At 42.6% G+C, this 22,234-nt stretch overlaps 1 protein-coding gene across 2 annotated transcripts in view; it reads left to right on the top strand.

Annotated features, from left to right (window-relative positions):
* The window catches only part of SUCNR1 (succinate receptor 1), a 34,557-nt gene extending 29,918 nt beyond the window's left edge, over positions 1–4,639 (top strand). The window contains exons 3-4 of one of the 2 annotated variants that reach the window (XR_003570339.1): positions 1,382–3,984; positions 4,400–4,639. Coding sequence is in view for 1 of the 2 variants with exons in the window: in XM_027875973.1 (XP_027731774.1) it covers positions 1,382–2,329 (948 nt within the window). In the remaining variant the exon portion in view is untranslated. Of the gene's footprint in view, positions 1–1,381 lie in introns of both variants that reach the window. The other variant, XM_027875973.1, reaches the window with a different exon arrangement.
* Positions 4,640–22,234: the final 17,595 nt, after the last annotated feature.

Here is a 22,234-nt window from a genome sequence, read left to right as displayed (position 1 = left end):
GAAGACTTTCAAAATAAGTTTTGAAGAGAAAATGTTATTGTTGACCTCGAAGCTATTTAAGGATTCAATATTAATACTAGTAGTTAACATTTTTATAGCACTTTAAAATCAAGAAGACTTAAAGCACCGTATCTATATATATTAATACATATAGAGAGAATCATCTATGAAGTAGATACTATTATTATTTCCATTTTGCAATGAGGAAACTGAGTCACAGAGAGGTTATGTGACTGGCCTGGAGTCACACATCAAGGAAGTGTCTGAGGCAGAATTTGAATTTGGGAATTTCCCAATTCCAAGTGTCAAGCTCTGTCCATGATGTTCGTCTCAGCAATTTAACAAAACATTTGTTATTAGCCATATACTATTCTAGCTGCAGATATAGAGACAAAAAGAAAATTTTCAAACTCTCTAGAAGCTGACAGTCTGGTCAGAAACAACATATATACGGATGAGTAAATATGTAATATAGAGAATACCAAGTAATTAAGTGGGGGAATCACCAAAGGCCTCTTCTAGGATGTGTTCCTTAAACTGAGTCTTGAAAGAAGCTAGGCCTTCCAAGAAGCCAAGATGACACTGGAGACCATTCCAAGGACGGGATCAGCCTTTGCAAATATGTGGAAGAGAATTGTGTAGCTTAGTTTTGAGGGAATGTAGATTGGAACTAATCTGAAACAAATCTGGAAAGACAGATTAGAGTCAGATTTGAAAGGTAGCACTCACAAGGCTGGTCTGCAAAGTTATTACTTCTCAGGTAATTCAGGTAGGTACATGAAAGTAGTACTTATAGATTGGAAGATGACAGGTCATAGATTTTTGAAACTGGAGAGCACCTTAGCTACTTGGAGCCATTCATCTACAAGATGACGAAGCTGAGGCATAGAAAGGAGGAGTGACATTCAATTGACCTAGGCCATGAAAGGAGAGCTGGGATTTGAGCCCAGCTCAGTTGACACAACTAAGACCATTGGCGCCTTATGGATGAAGGACGTGTGAATGTTTGGGCCAGAATTGTCCAAAAATACTTGTCGTTGCTTTTTAAAGTCACACAGAGATGCAATTCTACCCTGTTTCCCAGAAAATAGGATCTCAATGATTCAATTGCTGTGATTTGTTATAATTTGTTTTGTTTTCGCTGAGACCGTTTTTTACTTTTAAAATATACATTGGATCATAGATTTAGAGCTCGATGGGACCTGAGGCTACTTCAACCCTCTCGTTTTGTGGATGAGGAAATGGTGGCCTGGAGAGTTTAAATGACTTGCCTGGGGTCACAGAAGTATTAAGGTTTGGGTTCTATCACACAGTTTTGATCTCATAGAGTAAAAATGTTGTAATTTGTTCCTAATATTTTTTCCTTCTTTCTCTTGCTCAGGATAAGAACTTGACAACTTGTGAGAAATGGCTGGGAGTAGAGGCAATCCTAGAAAAGGACTTTCTTCCTACCATCTATTCCATTGAGTTTGTCATTGGCATCCTTGGGAACATAGCTGTTGTCTTGGGCTATGTCTTCTGTCTGAGAAACTGGAAAAGCGGCAACATTTACCTGTTCAATCTCTCCCTTTCTGACCTTGCCTTTCTGTGTACACTCCCCATGTTGGTGAGATGGTATGCCAATGGGAAATGGACATATGGGAACATCCTGTGCATGAGTAACAGGTACTTCCTCCATGCCAACTTGTATACGAGCATCCTTTTCCTTACATTTATCAGTATTGACTGGTACCTGTTGATGAAATATCCCTTCCGAGAACATTTCCTGCAAAAGAAAGAAGTTTCTATCTTGATCTCAGTAGCCATTTGGATTTGGGTGACCCTTGAGCTTCTACCAATCCTCCTTTTCATTGAGCCAACCACAGTAAACAATGGCACCACCTGTAATGACTACGCGAGCTCTGGAGATCCCAAATATAACCTTATCTATAGTGTGTGTCTGACCGGGCTAGGGTTCCTCCTTCCACTCTTCGTCATGTGTTTCTTTTACCTAAAAATTGCCCTTTTCCTAAAGGAGAGAAGCAGACAGCTCACTACTGCACTCCCCCTTGAGAAACCTCTCAACTTGGTCATCATGGCAGTGGTGATATTCTCAGTTATCTTTACCCCCTACCACATCATGCGAAATGTAAGGATAGCTTCCCGCCTTGAGGTCTGGAAGCAGAGCGAATGCTCACAGGTCGCTATCAACACATTCTACATTCTGACCCGACCCTTGGCCTTTCTGAACAGTGTGATCAATCCTCTTTTCTATTTCCTGATGGGGGACCACTTCAGAGATATGATGGTCAGTCAAGTGAGGGTCTTCTTCAAAGCCATTAGAAGGTGACCCCACTGGCCTGCTGATGGCGTTCTTCAAAGACAAGTGGAGCTCTCCTTTCTTTGGGGAAACGTGTTTTTGTTTCCCTGATAGGTCACATGGATTGTTGGCTTGTTTTGTTGACTTCCAGGCTCATCTAAGAGGGCTTTAACTCTGTTCCCTGAAACACGGATCAACTTCCCTTACGTCTCTCTAATCCGGGGGCCCATCTTTTTGTTTAATACTGACATGTCAGACAGGTAAGAATCAAGGAACTCTATTGTCTCTGAAGAAATGGAATTGCAGATCACCAATAGGGCAATAGAGAGGCACATGGTGGGTGAGAGTTGAATGCAACACATCACGCTCAAGGAATGAGGAAGGGAGAGTGACATATGAATGTCATCACAGCAATAAATGATGGGAAAAAAAAAGACAAGGGGCTCCTCCTGTGGAGAGAGCAAGGAGTAGATGCCCCATGGCCCCCATTAGCATCCTCATAAATCAAGAGAAGTTGACAATGCCCTCTCCTCCCCACCTCTCTAGTGCACTGAGTTGTCTCTCTGCAGAAAACTTATGGGAATCACATAGGTTGTGCAGTCCAATCTCTGTCGCTGGAGGGAATGGCCACATTGGTGAAATCCCAGATGCACTGGAAGACTTGGGTCCATGTGAAGAGAAGTGACTTCAGCAGGTGTAGAAAGATGAAAGAGTGGACAGGTTGAACTGTGTGCTATTTACATTGTTTCCTCTGGTTATTGTCCAAAGGAATCGAGTGTGGACAAAATCCTTCTTCCTACTCCATGAAGAAATTTACCAGTAGAGAAAAACCACATGAAGGTACTAAATTCTACAGATGGAAATGCTGACAAATCAAGAAAGAAATATAGTATTATGGAAGGGGGAGAAAAGCTTCTCCCCCCCTCCAAAATGCTTTTGTATTTCTAAGGATACACATTATATGTTTATGTACATGTAGTATTCCCTGCTGAAATGTAAGCTCCCTGAGGGCAAGGCTTGGTTTTTTTTTTGGTTTTTTTTTTGCCTTTGTTTACCTCACTCCTAGCCCAGTGATGGATATGTTTTAAGCTACACCCAAACTTAAAGCTCTACTAAGACTTCTAGAACATCAGCCAATAAATGCTTGTTCATTAATTCCAGGAGTGTGTGATATGCGCACATTAAATATACTACAGGCAAGAGGAAGTTGGGGCAAAGGGAAACTCAGAAAGAAGCATCCCTTTCTCTCCCCTGTTATAGCCTTCACCCTGGTGTAGGTCCTTGTTACATCCTACCTGGATCATCGCAGGCAGCTTCCAGCAGTTTCTCTGCTTCAAATCTCTCCCCGCTCCAGTCCAGCCTCCACTCATCTGCCAAAGTGATTCTCCTAAACCACAGTTCTAGCCATCTCTTACCCCCTACTTAAGAAACTCCAGTGGCTTCCTGTTACCTCCATGACCAAATACAAAATCCTATGGCTTCCCAAGCCCTTCACAAGCTGGCCTTTCCTGTCTTCTTACACCTGCCTCCCTTCCGTGGACTCTCCAATCCAGGGACTCTGGCTTCCTTTGGTTCCTTGCACATGGCACTCAAGCGCTTGACTATGCCTATTTACTGGCTGGTTCTCCCCAGTGACTGAAGTGTTTTCCCTCCTTACCTCTGCCTCCTGGCTTCCCTGGCTTCCTGTAAGATTCAGTTCAAATCCCACTTTCCCCATCCCACCCCCCTACAATGAGCCCCCATATCCCATAGGATATCTAGTGTGTACATGCTGGTTTCTATGTTGTCTCCTCCATTAGAACATCAGCTCCCTGAGATCAGGCATCCTGTTTTTGCCTTCATCTGTGCCCCCAGCCTGTGGCACAGAGCTTGGAACATAGCATTTAAAAAACGCTTGTTAACTTTGCTGACTCCTAGAAAATTGGAGGAGAGAAACAACACTTAATTTTCGTGGGAACCAAATGTTATGATAGTGACTTTGAAGAAACCACCCTCCCCTTGCATAGGGCTATCCTTGATTTTTTTTTTCCCAAGCCCACTTTTAGGATGTCAAAAATAGGGAATTTCTTTCAAAGTTCCAATTTTTTTCCCCCTCAACAGCAGATGTGATGAAATAACTCGGGAAACTTTGATCCTCTGAAAGACCTATGATTTCATCACCATGGGTGTGCCCTTGACCAACACATGGATGCTTATCTGTTTCCGGAACCGCCCAACAGTTGCAGACCTGGTCACCAGCCTTCTGGCTGTGAGTGCATACAAATAACCTACATTTATACGGCCCTTCAAGAATTTGCCAAGAAAATGAACTTAAAATAGGAACACACATTTTCAAAAATGGCCAATGTAGGAATTTGTTTGTCTAGACCATACAACTATGCATTGGGTGTTTTTTTTTTTTTTTAATTTGCTTTACAGGGGAAGGTAGTGGGAGGGACAGATCAATTTTTAAAAGACAAGAAAAGCCAAAAGAACCAAGGGCTATTTACGAGGTAGTACACCACATTTAATTTAATATATTTTGTTGCTATGCAATGGTACTGTTCAGAATTAACGCCCAGGACTGAATCACACTGCCAAAGAGGAAGGGTCATTTTGCTACTAAAAAGAAGTATTTTTCTGCCTTATTGGCAGAGGACTGATATTGATGTTACCGTTTGGGGGAATGAATGTATTTATTAGGAAGCTAGGTGGCACAGTGGATAGAACACTGGGCCTGTAATCAGGAAGACTCATCTTCATTAGTTCAAATCCAGCCTCAGACACTTAATAGCTGCATGACCCTGGGCAAGTCACTTAATCCTGTTTGTCTCAGTTCTTCATCTATCAAATGAGCTGGAAGAGGAATCATAAAAAGAAGCATTTTATTAAGTGCCCAGTAAGAGCCAGACATTGTACTATAAGCTGAGACGCTCCTCAAAAAGGCAGCAAGGTCACTTTCCTCAAGCAGCTCACAGTCTAATGAGGCGACTACCCGCAAACAGCTGTGCGTGTGTAAACAAGAGATAGATGGTCAGAGAGGTTCTTGGAAGACACTAAGATTTAGGAGGAGTAGGAAAGGTTTGCCGTAGAAGATGAGACTTGAGCTGTGATTGGGAAGAAGCCAGCAATGCCAGGAACAGCCAGAGAAAAAGAACGGGGTTAGGAAAGAGCAAGAAAACCAGGGTCCTTGGATTTCAGAATATGTGGATCTGAGTCAGGTGGAAGAAGACCAAAGGTATGGGAAGTCCAGCTTATGAAGGACTTTAAAAACCAAATGGAGAATTTTGTGTTTAGTCCCAGAGGTTATAGGGAGCCAGCGGAGTTTACTGAGTGAGGGAGCGATACATTAGGAAGGTTACTTTGAAAACTCTCTCTCCCCCGTTAGCCAGCCTGGTCTTCTAGCTACAAAACCCATCTCGCTCTCCGGATTGGAGGCTTTGGGTGAGCAGCTGACAAAAACACTTAAAAACTCACAGTTACGACCACACTACAAGACGACATTGGAGAAGCGAGAAGTAGTGATTCAGAAAGATAAATACAGCCTGAGCTTAACTTCATTATTTCAATGGAAAGTAATTAGATACTTTAATATGCTTTAAAGACTTTCAAGAGACATATAAATGCCAGTTACTACTAGTAAAATTAATAACAACAATCATGATAATCATAAACGTGGGTCAGAAAGCTCTCCTTGGCCGGCATCCACATGAACACAGCCATATGTCAGCAAAGCAGTCTTGAGGGCTGGGGGTGGTGGCTCAGGCTTGTAATCTCAGCTTGTGGGGAGGCTCAGGCTGACCCATTGACTTGGGGCTTCTGGGTCGCCAAAGACAGATTAAAGGGATTAAGTATCCACACTGAAACCAGCACCAACATGGGAACTCCTGTGGTGTGGAGGCATACTAGGCTGCCCAAGATGGAGTAAAGGAGCCCAGAAAAAAATGGATCAGATTCAAATTTCATACTGACCAGTATTGGGACTGGGTTTCTGAGTGGCTACTGAACTCCAAGCCCTAATAAGGTGGGGAACAGGAGTCTAAAAAGCCATCAAACAAATGACTGAGTCAGGCACACGTGTTGATGGAAAGGGAGGAGGTGATGTAGACAATTTAGATGTCACAGTGATTACCCTGGCCTGCACTGTCAGAAGGCCAGATAGGTTCCATTTCACCCCTCTCACAGTCTCCCGGGACCTCCCAGGGGATTTGTGGGGTGTCCAGTATCTCTGCTATTGGTTCTAGCTCACCAATGGTGTTCCCTTCATTCTAGAGGCCCTCTGTACCACTTAATAGTTGTGGTAACCTTTGTGATTTGGTTGTTTCAGTCATGCCCGACTCTTCATGACCCCATTTAGGGTTTTCTTGGCGAAGATACTGGAGTGGTTTGCCATTTTCTTTTCCAGTTCACATTACAGATGAGGAAACTGAGGCAAACAGAATTAAGTGACTTGCCCAGGATCACACAGCTAGTAAGTGTCTGAGGCTGGGTTTGAACTCAGAAAGAGGAGTCTTCCTGACTCTAGACTCAACACTCTATCCACTGGGCCACCTACCTGCCCCTGAATTAATCTTACAAAGAGATATTTACTTCAAAGATACTGCAAAAATAAACACATAAACATTCACCTAAATACCCAGAGGTATAATTCACTCCCTACACCACTTCATACTCTGAGAAAGGAAGGGAATTCAATTCACAGCTTAGTTTAGTTCTATATAACACAGTCCCACCGAGCTCCAAACCCAAGGCTTCTCTGGAATTCTGCTTCCAAGGCCACCTCCTACACCTGGAAATGAGGAATAAGGAAGTGGAAGAAACCAAAGCAAACCCCCCCCCCCCCCCCCCCCGCCCAAGTCTGTTTCTGAGTCCACAGGGTAAAAGGGAGAGGGAGGGAAAGGCAGCCTTTCCCCTCCCCCAGCTAGTTCATGGCACCAAGGCTGGGGGCGAACTCAGACCTTCATCTTTTCTGGATGGAGCTGGAAAGACAGCTTGAGTGTCCAGGTGTGGTCCTTTTAAAGACACGGCCTGTTAGTGATGTAATCAATAGAAAGAGGCGTGGGCATCTCTATTCTTCTACCATTCTATTTATTCAGGGCGCTGTTTTTCCCAAACCTTTGTGATTGTGGGGCCTGTGCTGCAGACCCCAGAGCACGGAATTATGTCATTTCATGCCTAATTTCATCATTCTCTTCTTGGTCCCATCCGACTAGTGGTGGGAGAACCAAATGGGCCTCTGGTGAGAGCGGTTATCCTTCTCCATCCACAGACCAGTTCACTGTTCCACCCAGTAGACTATGTCCGAGACCTCATTCAAGAGTACCCGATGTTGGCATAGACCTCAATGTTTCCTGAAATGCTGTCCCCACTGTGAATAGGGCACTACGGATAGTACTAACTTAACTGGGACACCAGTGGATGCCCCAGGTGGGATTCAAATCCAGGTCCTCCGAATTCCAAATCTCTCACCCTAGCCACAAAGCCAAGTTACCTCTAGGAACTAATCTAATTAGAAAATAACGGTATTGTGTTTTGCAAACCTCAAAGCCCCAAATAAATGCCAATAATGGCAAGCATTTCTCAAAGCACTTTACAAATATTTCGTCTTTATCCTCACAGCAACCCCGGGAGGTAGTTCTCTTATTATTTCTGTTTTACAGATGAGGAAACTGAGGCAAACAGAGGTTAAATAACTTGCCCAGAATCACACAGCTAGTAGGTGTCTGAGTAAGGATTCAAACTCAGGTCTTCTTAATTCCAGGCCCAGAGCTCTCTCAGCCTCCCTACTTAGTTATCTTCATCATTAGCATCATCATGATGTCATTATAACTATGATATATTATTTTTCTATTTGATTATATCATTATGTCATTGTTATAATTACTGTTGACTGTGTTTGTGGTTTACATACGGAATAAAAAGGTACCTTCTATTCTGCAGAACAAATCGAGTACTGAAAGTCAGATGCTTCTCTTTTCTCTTTCTGTTTCTGTCTTTCCTTTGCTAGCTTTCTCCCTCTCCTCTTCCCTCCTCTGTCTCTCCCCTTCTAAACGTTCATCACTTCTCCATTGCTCTCCCAGCACGCGGAACAGGGCATCGCCTTTAGCAGGTGACTAGTAAGTACTTCTTGAAGTGGATCATGGACACGTTCGTTCTCCCTTTGGGTTGCAGACATTGTTTTTTTGCACAGAACCCACCCCGAGCAAATGGCGCAAGTCTGTGTGCAAGAAACATTTCCGACAGCTGCTGTGAAGAGGAGCCCCTGGAGGGTCTGTGAAATGGAATATTAAACAGGGGTGGAAGAACAGATGTTTAAGCCCCTCAGATCTTCAAAAAAATGCTCCTGGAGCAATGTGTCTGTCCCTGCTGCTGGCTGGGGCTCCTGGAGAGAGTAACCAGGGAGGGAGAATGACAGTGGATGGCTTCCAAGCCCTAATGAATGCTAATTGCATTGTTTTGAAAGGAAAACACAAATGCCTGAAGATAGCAAAGCACAATGGCTGCTCTCTTGTGGTTTTAGGAACTGGGAAGGTTGAACAGAGACAGAGTGTTCCAGGGCCTGGAACCCAAGATAAAGGCTATGTAAATCAGCCCAAGTGGGGACAAATGGACTAGTGTCCAGTTGGGTTGAAATCACCCATAACATAGTCAAAAAAAAAAGATGCACAGTATTCACTGATCCATAAAATGAGAGAGGCGGTGGGGACCTTGCAGACCCATCTGCCTCTTGTTACAGATAAGATTCACTGAGCACAGCTTTCCCCACAGATCGGGGCCCCCTAGACTGGGACCGTAGGACCATGGTCTTTGCTTTTGGCTTCTCCCCGTACCCCTATCCCCTGTAATGAGGTGCAAAGCTCTAGTATACAACAATGTTAACCATAGACAAGTAGGAAATACCATAGCTGAGTAGGAAAAGTACAGGTGCGCTAGTTTTTGCATATAGATACAAATGAATGCAATGGCCAGCTTTCTTTATAGGCCTCTATTCTCCTCTTAGACTGGCTGGTTCATTTTTTCCTTAAGCTCCAGGGCCCAGTTCGTCCTGGTACCTCCTTGCATCCTAACTCACAGGTACCTTCAGGTACCTCCTTGCATCCTAACTCACAGCTTTACCTCATAAGGGTCCTTTGGGCTCGTGGAGGCCCCTCTTCTTTCAGACAAGGAAGGGGCAGGCTGATCAGCACCAGATGAGTCATTTTCTTCTTGGTGAGTTTCTGCTTCCCTCTTGGATGAGCTACCTATCTTGTGATTGTGACGGCCACCACGATGGCTTTGGGAAATAGTCCTGGATGCTTGCTGGCACTGGGAGGGGATGGGTGGGAAAAACCAGCTGCCTTTGGAGATCATCCAAGGCCCTGCTTCAGACGGAAGGAGCAAGTCAGCCCCACTCCCGATCCGAGGTTGCGTAGGTGGCCAGTTTGGGGGAGGCCCTCCAGAGCTCAGGACGTCTACCCTGAGAGCAGCAGGAAGCAGAAAGCTGAAGGGCTGGCATGGCCCCTTTTCTGGAGCCACAAAGTCCCCAATGAGCAGCCACTTAAAAGGGTAGGGTCTTCCTGGCAGCTGGGGAGCTCTCTGCCTAGATCTGGGCCCACTCTGAAGGGGTCTCTCCAACCCACATTCCCAAAGAGGAGCCAGCCTCCAATTCCCTGGAGAGGTGGAAAGGACAAAACCGCAGTTTTTCCATGTGCTGATTGTATAGGGAGTCAGCTGAGCCAACTCAGAGGGGGAGTCCATTGTTAAATTTTCCTTTTAAGGCCTTGCCACCTTGACAAGTAAAAAATACTACAAATCAGGTCTTGGTTTATTGTTTGATTGATTGTCTAGACTCAAAAAGTATTAATAATGCAGATTAAAATTAAAATGCATTTCCCCCCCTGGTGGGCCTGTTGTTAAACATTTACCAGCTAGCCCCTGGGAGCTGCCAAGCAAGGAGTCAAATGATAGAGGAGCTGCCCAGGGGTAGAGAGATGTGGAAGGAAGAAAATCTTGGGGGGGTGGGGAGTCAGAGCTGAAGCTGAGTTCTGTCCTGGTCTCAGGTGGATGGCCAGATATCATTAGGGGACATCACCAAATATCTGGATTCTGATGTCTAATTCTAATAATAATAATATTATTGCAAAATTAAATTAGCCAGGGCAATGTTATGCAGGAATGTCCGTAGAATAAAATAGAATTGAAGATAGGATGACTCTAATCAAAGCTAGCATAACATGAACTAGAACCTAGCACTCAGTACGGTGCCTGGCACATAATGGACATTTATGGACTGACTTACTATCATATTACTAACTAGAGAGTAGAAGGTGAGAGAGGCCCGGTTAGTCAGAAACACTGTCCCCAAGGCCTGAGTCACCAGCCTCATTCTCCTAGGTCTTTGCATCCCCAAGACTTAGTACAGTGCCTTCCTTATTATAGTTCAATACAAGCTTGTGGGACTGGATTGACCTGGAGGGATGTGTCGCCGCAAAGCATTATTCCTTCTAGCAAGGTCCTGAGTCACAGAGCAGAGGATTTGGAGCTGGAAGGGTGGGAACAGTCATGGCATCCAGTCCTTTGAGCCCCAGAATGATGCAAACGTAGGAGGAAATTCCGGTCAATGAGTACCTTACTGCAAAGGCGGCTGTCTTCCAATAACCTGCAACTTCTTCTTGGGCCACCGAAACCCCCTTGGGTCTTCTATGAGGCCACCATGCACCTATAGTGAGTCCTGATTACTCTCTGTCTCCTTGCTGACACAAGGGGGCTCACAGTGAGAGGAAACTGCTTCTTCAGTCCGTCAAAGTCAGGCTATATCCAAAGGCATGTTGGTTTCTTCACAGGAAACATCCATATTCCTAAATAGCCACCTGAGTCTCATGACTCTGGCTAGGCCACCTTACAATGGCTCACATTAGTGTGAGGATTAGACCAATCCTTGAATCTCTATTGCATGCAAAGGGTAAAGCCAAAATCATTTCATTTTTCAGGAATTTCACTTTGGTATGAATTGAATGTCCCTCCCAATCCAGCTTGTATAAGCTGGAAAGTGGCCTTAAATTATCCCATTCTTCACTGCATCCTTGAATTGCTTTCTCTTTCATATCAATACCATGTATCTGGGGGTAGCATAGTCGATAGTTGGGGGTGGCTTGGATTCAGATCATTGTGGTTCATATCATATGAAAGGCAGGGTGACATGGTGGACAGAGAATTGGGCTCAGTCACTTCCTCTGCCACACACTGACCCGTTGACCCTGGATGAGTCTCAACCTCCAAATGCCTTCAGACAACTCTCTGAGATGATAAATTGCAGAACAGGTGCTGATTTAACTGGTTGAGGGGGTTTCCTAGGTCACTGAAATCATAGGTCCAGACTCGATCCCAGACTATAAAACAGGCACATCTATATACACAGTGCCTGGCACATAGTAGGCACTTAAAAATGTTCATATACCTTCCATACAACGAAAATGAAAGTTTTAAGTGGAACTGAAAAATGGAAATACGTTTCCTAGAAAATGGCATCTAAACCATTTGGGAAAACATGGTGTCAATGTAAAGATACTGCCTGTTGGCTCCACAGTGTTTGTATAGCAATGCTGCTGCCATCTTGAATGTTACTTTTGAGTACCTGGAATGTACTTTTCAAATAGTATTAGCCCAAATGCTGCTACTATGGGCTTTTTGTTTTGGGTATGTTCAGACGGATACTTTGGGGTTCACTTTTCCACTCAAGGGTAGTACAGCTAAAAATGTATATGTCTGCGCTTGTGTTGATAATGAGTCTACTCTTAAATAATTCTCTTATTAGAAAAAAGCCATCTCTCAAGTGTCCACAAACATCCGCAGCTGATAAAACTGGACTGGTAGCGGAGGCTCAACAGGCACATTCATGGTTTGAACACTTCCTGTTTTGTTGAGCATTGAGTAGTGAATATTCTGGTCCTTTGGAAACTTGGCTCCATAATCAGCTTCCTAGTTTTGTTTCCCAAGCAATACACAAACTCACTTCTACCTAGAGACTGATTAGTCATTCAAACTTTGGATGCAGAAATTTTCTTTAACTGAAGAAGAACCTTTGGAAGGGAAATGAGTTGTAATCCTGTGTTGTCTCTGTGGTGGCTTAGGGCTGTCCTCTGTCCTGTATTCAAACATCGCTCACTGTTATATCCTCTGTTGCACTAATGCACCCCTCTGGCTCCATTTCTAGGAGTGTGTAAAGTCCCCTGAGCTGAAACTGGGGGAGTGGGGAGGGCCTTGAGCTTCATTACCATGAGGAGTTGTCCCTGCGATGAAGCATTGGGGTAGCCAGTTGTTGGAGACAAGACTTTGTTTTAGAAAGGAAAATTTCAATGTAATTGCTACATGTCACGTATTCTAAAAATTAATATTTAGAAGGAGACAACTATGGAACCCTAACTCCTTAACCTACGCCTGTGTTGCTATTCCCTGTATCCTCTGGGACCATGCTTCAATACTCACCTTTTTCATCTTTCTTGTTTTTCTCTCTACTATTTCCTTTTTTAGGAAGGAAGGTAGGAAGGAAGAAAGAAAGGAAGAAAGAAAGAAAGAAAGAAAGAAAGAAAGAAAGAAAGAAAGAAAGAGAAAGAAAGAAAGGAGGAAGGAGAAAGGAAGGAGGGAAGGGAAGAAAGAAAAAAGGAAAGAAAGAGAAAAAGAAAAGAAAGAGGGAGGAAAGAAAATATAAAGAAAGAAAAAAAAGAACCACAAACTTTCTTAGGAAATAGCTATTTCTTCTAGTTACTGTTCTATCTTTCCCCTTCACTTACACACTTTTAGAAAGCAGAGCTGATACCCTCTGTATCCACTTCCTCAATATCTACTCACTCTAAAAACCTTTAAATCTGATTTCTAATTTCGCTGTTCAACAGATGCTGTTTTCTCAGTTCTCAGCGGACATGAAAAGTCAAATCCAATGACCTTTTCTCCATCCAACTCAGCCTTCCTGTAGAAGAGAAATGTTAAACTATAGCCCACAGGCTGCAAACTCATGGACAGCCAGATTAAAATGTAGTTGGGAAATGCTTAACAAAATAAATAAAACTACAATATAATATAGATATATGATAATTTGTGGTTTTCTAAGTCAATTTGCAGCCTCAGAGATCGATTTCTAGTTTAATTTGACACCAGTGCTATAGACTCTGACTTGCTGACCCCCTCATTCTTATAGGAATTCCTGTTTTCCTTAGTTTCTTCTAGCTTTTCTTCTAAAGTAAGGAAGGCTCCCCCAAGCTCACAAAGTAGGAGTCATTCTAGACCCCTCACTACCTCTCACCCCACTCCCTCCATATCCAATATGGTGCCAAAGCCTGTCAATTTCACCTTTGTAACATCTCTTGAATACCCTCCTTTGCCCCCCTCTTTCATTTGACACTCCCTCCCCCCTTTTATAGGGCCTCATCACCTCAGGTCCACACTATTGCATGGTGTTTTTAATGTCTGGCTTAATAGAAGATAGCTGATTCTCATACATGCTTTTACATTCAGTCCTTTATGATATATTGTTTTGCTAGAAGTATATAAAAAAATCCAACCTTCCCCATATAGATAGTTTGAAAAGGGAGGAGTATTTTAATAGGCAAATACTGTCAGTGTTATTATGGTAGTAGTATTGACCTTTAGGATATCCCAAAAGGATTGCAGGGAACGCAGAGGACAGGTCCACACTTGGAAGAGCCAATGCCCTAAAATACCAAATAAACGGACAAATCACAAAGGAATAGAAGTCTTGACAATGGATCTTGTCATTCTGTTCAAGTGTATAGAGAAGTAGGTTTTGATCATTTCCTTCTTCACCTAGAGATCTCCTTGATCATAGTCCTCAGAAGCTTTCTCTTTCTCATGATCCATCTGTGTATTATGGCTGATTTTCCTAAAGCAAATTCCCTAGCCAGTCCCAACAATTGGCTCTGCCTCTGAGGTTGGGTTTAGCTACTCTACTTGCTGTCCCAGACTGGCCCCTAGACCTTGTCATCTCAGGATACTGTGCGGCCAGCGCCAGGAGCATACCTAGAACAGCATGATGAACTTCCTTGAACCTGCCTTCCCCAACCTATTCTTTAAAATGGGTCTCCTAGACACAGACAGACTGTTTTATCTCCTGCTCAAATCCAGAGACCCTTTTGGACATTGCACCAAGTTCCTGTTCTGGGACATCAGTGGTCCCAGAACTCATTGGGATGAGATAAGAGTCATCCCTGGGTTGGTTCTACTTTTGTTGGCGTTCCTGCTGGTTTCACTCACTTCCCAGGGCATTAAGTCTGCTGACTCATTATTCCAATCTCCACCCTATGGGAGATGTTTTCTTGAACTTAAATTTACAATAGCGAAACAACAACTTTACACACATAGCAATGACAAGTCTTACCACCAGTAATGGCAAGGGCGCAACTCATAAAAGGTTTGTCACGTGGACAAAGGATTAGCCTTATTTATAATTAATAATAATGTAATAGCAATCGCTAGCATTTGAGCGCTAGCATTTGAGTTTTAAGGTTTGCAAAGCCTTTTTTAGCCCCGGAAGGAAGGTGCTATTATTAGCCCCATTCCACAGAAGAGGAAACTGAGGCATAAGAAGATTAAATAATTTCCTCATGGTCACACAGCTAGGAGGTATCTGTGGTCAGATCTGAACTCAGGACTCTTGTGACAGCAGGTCTTTCTTTCCATGGTGTCACCCGGCTGTCTCTAGTTTAGGTAACTCCAAATGATATATCATGGGTCTTATAAATCATGGGTATGTGCTGAAGCATGAAAGGTCATGGTCATCTAAAATTAGGTCATTATAAAGGAGATTAGCTTGAGGAGGATGTAGAAGATGGGATGGTTTTGCTGGAGAGGAAAGTCAAAAATGTTACACCAGGAGATGAAGCTGGGATGCTAATGCACGGGGTGGTCCGAGGTCATACTGGAACAGAGAGTGGTCAAGGCATGGGAGGCTTGCGTGGCTGCCTGTGACCTGATGCACAGTGTTCACTAGCTCAGTCTGCACTTTGAACATCCATCTTGCGATCTTTCGTTTCTTCATCACCTTCACTGCCAATTATGTCCTTCCTGCTCTCCTAAGAGAGCTATCCTCTAGATTTATTTAACAGAGAAAGAAGACAATTCAGCAAAACTAACCTACACATCAACTGAGAGTACATGCAATGTTCTTCCCCTGTAATTTCCCACTTCTGGCAAAAAATGGAAGCAGTAGCAAAATGATTCAATGGATAGAGTTCTGTATTTGGAATCAGGAGGACTTGAGTTCAAATCTAACCTAAGACAGTGAAGCCACTTAATCTCTTGGCCTCAGTTTCCTCACCTGTAAAATGGGGATACTCATAGTACTTACCTCCCAGGGTTGCTGTGGGGCTCAAGCTAGATAACATATGTAAAGTGCTTTACAAATTTTAAAGCACTACCTAAACACTAGCTATTATTATAATGATGTCTTCTATGAGACCAAGCTGGGTCCAATTATAATTACGTGGCATTATGGTTTTGTTTTATTTTGCTCAAAAGGTTTTATCACCTTTTGGGCATAGTTCTAAATTGCTCTCCAGAATGCTTGGATCAGTTCACAACTCCTCCAACAGTGTTCATGTCCCAATTTTCCCACATCTCCTCCAACCTTTATCATTTTCCTTTTCTGTCATATTAGCCAATCTGATAGGTATGAGGTGGTACCTCAGAGTTGTTTTAATTTCCATTTCTCTGATCAATAGTGATTGAGAGCATTTTTTCATATGATTATAGATATGATAGACTTACCTCTTCTCAGCAATCAAATGATCTAAAACAATTCTAAAAGACTTATGATGGAAAATGTTACCCATATCCAGAGAAAGAACTACAGAGTCTGAATGCAGATCAAAAAATACTATTTTCACTTTTTTTTTGTTTTTGTTTTTTCTTTCTCATGGCTTTTCCCTTTGGTTCTGATTCTTCTTTACAACATGACTAGTGTGGAAATATGTTTAATATGATTGTACATGCATAGTCTATGTCAGATTGCATGTCATCATGGGGAAGGGGGAGGGGAGGAAGGGAGAGAAAATTCAGAACTCAAAATCTTACAAAAGTGAATGTTGAAAACTAAAAATAAATAAATAAAGTTTAAAAATAAAATAAAATAAAGATGCATGCAATGAATGCAGAGAAAAACATCAGAAGATGTAGAAGAACCAAAGCAAATTAAAGTCAGCAGAACCAGGAGAACATTGTATACAGTAACCGTAATATTGTATGATGATCAACTTAGATACTCTCAGCAATACAATGATCCAAGACAACTCTGAAGGACTTATGATGAAAAATGCTATCCATCTCCAGAGAAAGAACTGTGGAGTCTGAATGCAGATTGAAGTTTATTTTTTCACATTCTTTATTTTTTTTCATTTTTTGTCTGTGTTTTCTTTCACAACATGACTAATATGGAAATATGTTTTGTATGACTGCATGTGTATAACCTTTATCAAAATGCTTACCATCTCAGGGAAAGGAAAGGGGAAAGAGGGAGGGAGAGAATTTGGAACTCAAAAAAAATTTTTTTTAAAGTTTTAAATTGTTGGGGCAGCTAGGTGGTACAGTAGATAGAGCACTGGCCCTGGAATCAGGAGGACCTGAGTTCAAATCCAGACTCAGACACATAATACTTATTAGCTGTATGACCCTGGGCAAGGCACTTAACCCCATTGCCTAGCCAAAAAAAAAGTTTTACATTGTTTTTACACATAATTGGGAAAAATAAAATAGTATTAAAAATAAAATCTCTTCTAGTTCCAATAAAAAAAATGGTGCTATGAATGTTTTGCTTTATATGTGGCCTTCCTTTCTGTGTTTGATTTCCTTTTGACAGACCCCTAGCAGTAAGATACCTGAGTCAAGGGATATAGATATTTTATTCATCTTGTTTGGATACTCCCAAAGAGTAGTTGGGAATTTTCAGGGCCCCAGTGACAGTACATTTGTGAACCTGTCATCCCATGCCAACCTGCAAGTCCTAAAGTGACTTCCAACCATGCTCACAGGACGGCTCATATATGGCAAAACTAAGGCCAGTAGGTGGAAGACAATGGTGGCAGATTGCTGCTTAACATAAGGGAAAGGCTTCTAATACTTAGAGCAACCCAACAATAGAATGCTCAGTCTTCTAAGGCCACGAGCTTTTCTCTCTGTGTATCAAAAGCTCAGAATCTCAGAGTTGGAAGGTCTTCCAGAAGTTCATCAGTCTGACTTGTCCGTGAACAAGAAACATCCTTGATAAATGGTTGTCTAGAATGCTCTTGAAGACCTTCAGGGAAGACCTAATACGCTTCTTCCCAAGGCAACCTGTTCTAATTTTCAACAACTTTAATTGTTCAGTGAAGTTTCCTTGTATGACCTTCAGCATACTACAGAAGAAAGCATGAGAGGTCAAGGGGCTTGTGGAGTCAGAAGACAAGGGTTCCAAGACTATGTTTATCATTTGCCACCTATTGAACCTGCGGCAAATAGCTGAATCTCTCTGAGGTTTTGTCATCTGGAATGGAGGAGGTTGGCCTACGTGACCACCAAGGTCTCCCCCATCTCCAAATGTGTGATTCCACCATCACCCCTTCATTTTCTCTCTGTAGCTTCTCCCAGTCCTTGTTCCTAATTCCGTCCTCTGGCTAGACAAGTCAAAAGACTTCTGTATCCCATTTTATAGACTGGCTGCTAGAAATTGCATGACTTAATTTGGACAAAGTTTAATGATAAAAATTGGCCTTTGAAGCCAATAAGTGATTTAGGACCAGGTTGTAGAGGATCCTGATAAATATTGTAAACCATATTATATATATTCTACATCTATTATCCTCCAAAAAAGTTAACTGCAAATTGAGAAATGCCCTCAAAATATCAGTAATTTATTCATTATGAGGTTATAATTTCTCCCAGATTTAAATGTCATGGGATCAAGTTAATAGCAGCAAACTATGTCCTATTTAATTTTCATAAAAGTGAGTTAAAACATGTCAAATCTTCATGGCTTTATTGCTTTTAATTTAACTATAATATTTTATCTTCACTGTATTTTCATAGACTCACTTGAAACAATTAGATTAAACAAGGGAAAAGAAAAAGGTTGAGTTCAGACCTGAGCTTGGTTCCATTTGTGAAGGGACCTAAACCCTAATAAAATGTCCATTTTAATTTCTCCACTTGTAAAATGGGACTTTTTATGCTGTGCTCTCTCATGGAGGAAGAAGAAGAAAGCTAATGAACCTCTATAAAAACTCTCTGCTTCCACAGAGCACTTTATTCATGGTTAATAACCTTTGATGCCTCTATCATCACCAAAAGAGAATGCCATCTCAATTTATTTCAGTGTGAAATACAAGATTAACTGCATTCGGGGCTGGCCAATTATTAAACATGAGCTCGCTGGTAACTGGGTGACCCAAGTGATGTTGTGTCAAAACATGAGGTTGGGAACTGTAATGGGCTTAGCATGGGTGTGTACTGATGCTCAAGCAGCTTTTGGCTTGATTTGATTATGATTGAGTGAGGAGAGATGCCGTGATGGATGGCTTTCACTGGTCGCTGAGTAAACACCAAATTAATCTGGAGTTGTTTTTAAGAACACGTATGTTGACAAATGGAAGGAATGGAACCTTTCTCATTAGGAAAACATTAGTCATTCACATAATCAGGGCGCATCACTTGAAGGTTTCTCATTTTCAATCACCAGGTTTCTATGTATTGACTGAATTTGCCTTTTATGTCTCAGAAAAGAGCCCCACAATCAAGGAACACGTTTACTTCCTAACAAAATCTATTTTGAGAAATTTAATGTACTCTACAAGTAAGCTTACTGAGGGCAGGGTCTGTTGCATCTTTGTTGAGTATTCCTAACATTTAGTATAATGTCTGACCCATAACAGGCACACAGTAATGATAATAACAATACCTAGCATTTACATAGACTCTAAGGTTTGCAGAGCTTTATAAATATCATCTCATTTTATTCTCACAACAGCCCTGGGAGATGGACATCATAATTATCCCATTTTACAGATGAGGAAACTGAAGTAAACAGTGATTAAATGACTTGTTCAGGGCCACTCAGGAGTCTGAGGCAGGATTGAACTCTTTTGTTGTTGAGTTATTTTCAGTTATGTCTGACTCTTTGTGACCCCATTTTGAGTTTTCCTGGCAAAGATACTTAATTGGTTTGCCATTTCCTTCTCCAGCTCATTTTACAGATCAGGAAACTAAGGCAAACAGAGTAAAGTGACTTGCCCAGGGTCACACAATTAAGTGTCTAAGGCTGGATTTGAACTCAAGATGAGTGTCCCTGACTCCTGGACCAGTACTCTGTGCACTATCGTACCACTTAGCTGCTTGGATTTGAACTCAGGTCTTCCTATAAATAGGGGTCGTCTCCAGTTGTCCTGATCTATATCTGGCCACTGGACCCAGATGATTCCAGAGGAGAAAGTGAGGCTGGTGGCTTTGCACAGCCCTCCCTTGCTTAAATTCAATTCACTTGCAAATCATTAAATCACCTCCCTGATGTCATGCTCCTCTTTGAGAACAAAGGACAAACCACACAATCCTATAAATAAATGCTTATTGATCACCTCCATATCCTGTTACCTGGATATTGAATTTCTTTTGTTGAGCTGTAAGAACCAGCTGGCTGTTGATTTCAATGGCTAAGGACCTCCAATGTCTCACCTGAATTTTACTCACAACAGTTTAATCTAATTTCCTTCAGCTTGTTTTTCTGTGGCAGTGCCTGTTTGATGTAAGATGATGAAGAGTGCAAGAGGCGCAGTTCCATTTGGGAGGCCTGAGAGGGGCCATTTTCCTTCCTCGGTAGTGATGCCTCCATGCCCGCAGCTAGCCAATGTCCCATCATGCTTGCTTCTCCCCATCCCAACATGCCCTCTGATCCCAAATGCATTCTAATCATAAAAACGATGGTTACTTTTACATAGCATGTCGAGTCTTACCAATCTCCCTAAATATATGCTCTCATTCAATCTTTGCAATAACTCGATGAGGTAGGTAGTATAAACATTATTATCTTCATTTTATGGATGAGGACATGGAGGTTCAGAGAAGGTTAAATGATTTGCCTAATGCCATGCAGTTAGCAAGTGACCCAGCTGGGACCCAGACCCGGGTCCTTTGACTCCAAATCTAGCGTCCTGTCAGATTGCTCTTAACTTCCCTACTTTTTAACAAAAATCCTTCCTGATTACCCCACCCATTCCAACCTGCCATTCCCCCCGGTGCCTCTACTTCAACATTACCTTGTTTTCAGTCTGTGTATGTCTTGCAGGGATGGTGAGGGTGTCGTGGATAGAACCTGGATTCAAGACCTCCAAGGAAGGGGATTTCCTTCTCTCAAGGAAGCCCATACCATTTTTGATAGTTCTAGGAATTTTTTTCCTGACATCAAACATGAAATAGAAGTATTTCTCTTCACCTGGGCTAAATCTGTCTCCGGACCTCCATCCTTTGCTGCTATCCTTGGACCACGGGGGGCCTGTGTGTGTGTGTAACCCTGGGCAAGTCACTTCACCACTTCGTGTTCTAGGTCAGTGGTGTCAAATGCAAACATAAATCCCTACAGGCCACAGACTGACTTAGAAAACCACAAATGAACATCATCCAGGTGATACTGTATTTTCCTTTATTTTGTTAAACATTTCCCAATTACATTTTAACCTGGTTCTAGCGGTGGTGGGGAGTTTAGGGACCGCTTGTGCTTTTAGGCAACTTTCTAAGGCAGAGAAGGTAGTGACCGACATTGGTAGAGGGAGTTTCCTCACCCAGGACTTTCCTCCATAAAGGAAATCCCAGGTGCAGACCCGATTCCTATCTCCAGAGCTTGCTTACATGTCATTTCCTCCTTCAGAATGTAAGCTCCTTGAGAACTCACATTACTTCACTTGCATCTGTGCATCTTCAGAACTTAGCCCACGGCGCTTAATAAATAATGTTTGCTAATGAAAGGCACTTAATAGATACTTGTTGATTGATGTAAACTACTGGTAACAGCTTCAATCATAGGGACAAATGTCAGCTCTGTGCCAGCGATGTCCACATCCTTGTGCTAACAGCCAGAAATGTCACCCTCAGAGGCATTTGTACTTGAATAGGAACCAAATTCTACTCTACATGGATTAGGCAACATCTTGGGCACATGGGGCCAGGAGATTTTTGTTTTAGCAGCACAGAGTTCCCCACATGCTTGGAATCAGACCACATAGCTGGTGGTCACTTATTCCATCACCACCCATGTGATGGCATGGTGGCCATCTCTCTGGACAACAGCTCTCCAGTGGCATCCCTAGAAATCTGGAAGTCACTTGTTAAGCTGGTCTCCAAGCTCCTTATCTTCCAACAGCTCTTTGTGTTCCAAGCAATGCTCCTGATATCTCTTGGGGTGGCCCATTGCACGTTGGGTTGGGAGTCACGGCCTCCCAGTTGGAGATGTGGAAAGGACCTCAGTGGTCACCTGATCCAATCTATATCAGAAAAGACTCCCCAGTCTAACTTGCCTGACAACTGGTCCCCCAGCCTCTGCTCGAAGACCTCCAAGGAAGGGGATTTCCTTCTCTCAAGGTAGCCCATACCATTTCTGATTGATCTAGAAATTTTTTTTCCCTGACATCAAGCATAAAAGAGAAGTATTTCTCTTCACCTGGGCTAAATCTGTCTCCGGACCTCCATCCTTTGCTCCTATCCTTGGACCACAGGGGGCCAGGTAGAGCAAATGTGATGATACCATCACATTTCTCCTCCGTGATACCATTCAATTACCCACCTAAGTCTTCTTTTCTTGCCCCCATCAACACCTTTTCCACCCGTACCATTCTTGTCCACATACTCCCATAAATTCTCCATAGAGGATTGACCCGAAATGTGGGATGCCTTCTCATAGCTTTTTTAGAAGTACTTCCACGAGTACCACCAAGCAATATTACAATTCTA

The sequence above is a fragment of the Vombatus ursinus genome, unplaced genomic scaffold (genome assembly GCF_900497805.2).
Source record: "Vombatus ursinus unplaced genomic scaffold, bare-nosed wombat genome assembly UNPS02014810.1, whole genome shotgun sequence".
Lineage (NCBI taxonomy): Eukaryota > Metazoa > Chordata > Mammalia > Diprotodontia > Vombatidae > Vombatus > Vombatus ursinus.
Note: the sequence above shows the minus strand (reverse complement) of the source record. Positions and strands in the feature narration are given on the sequence as shown.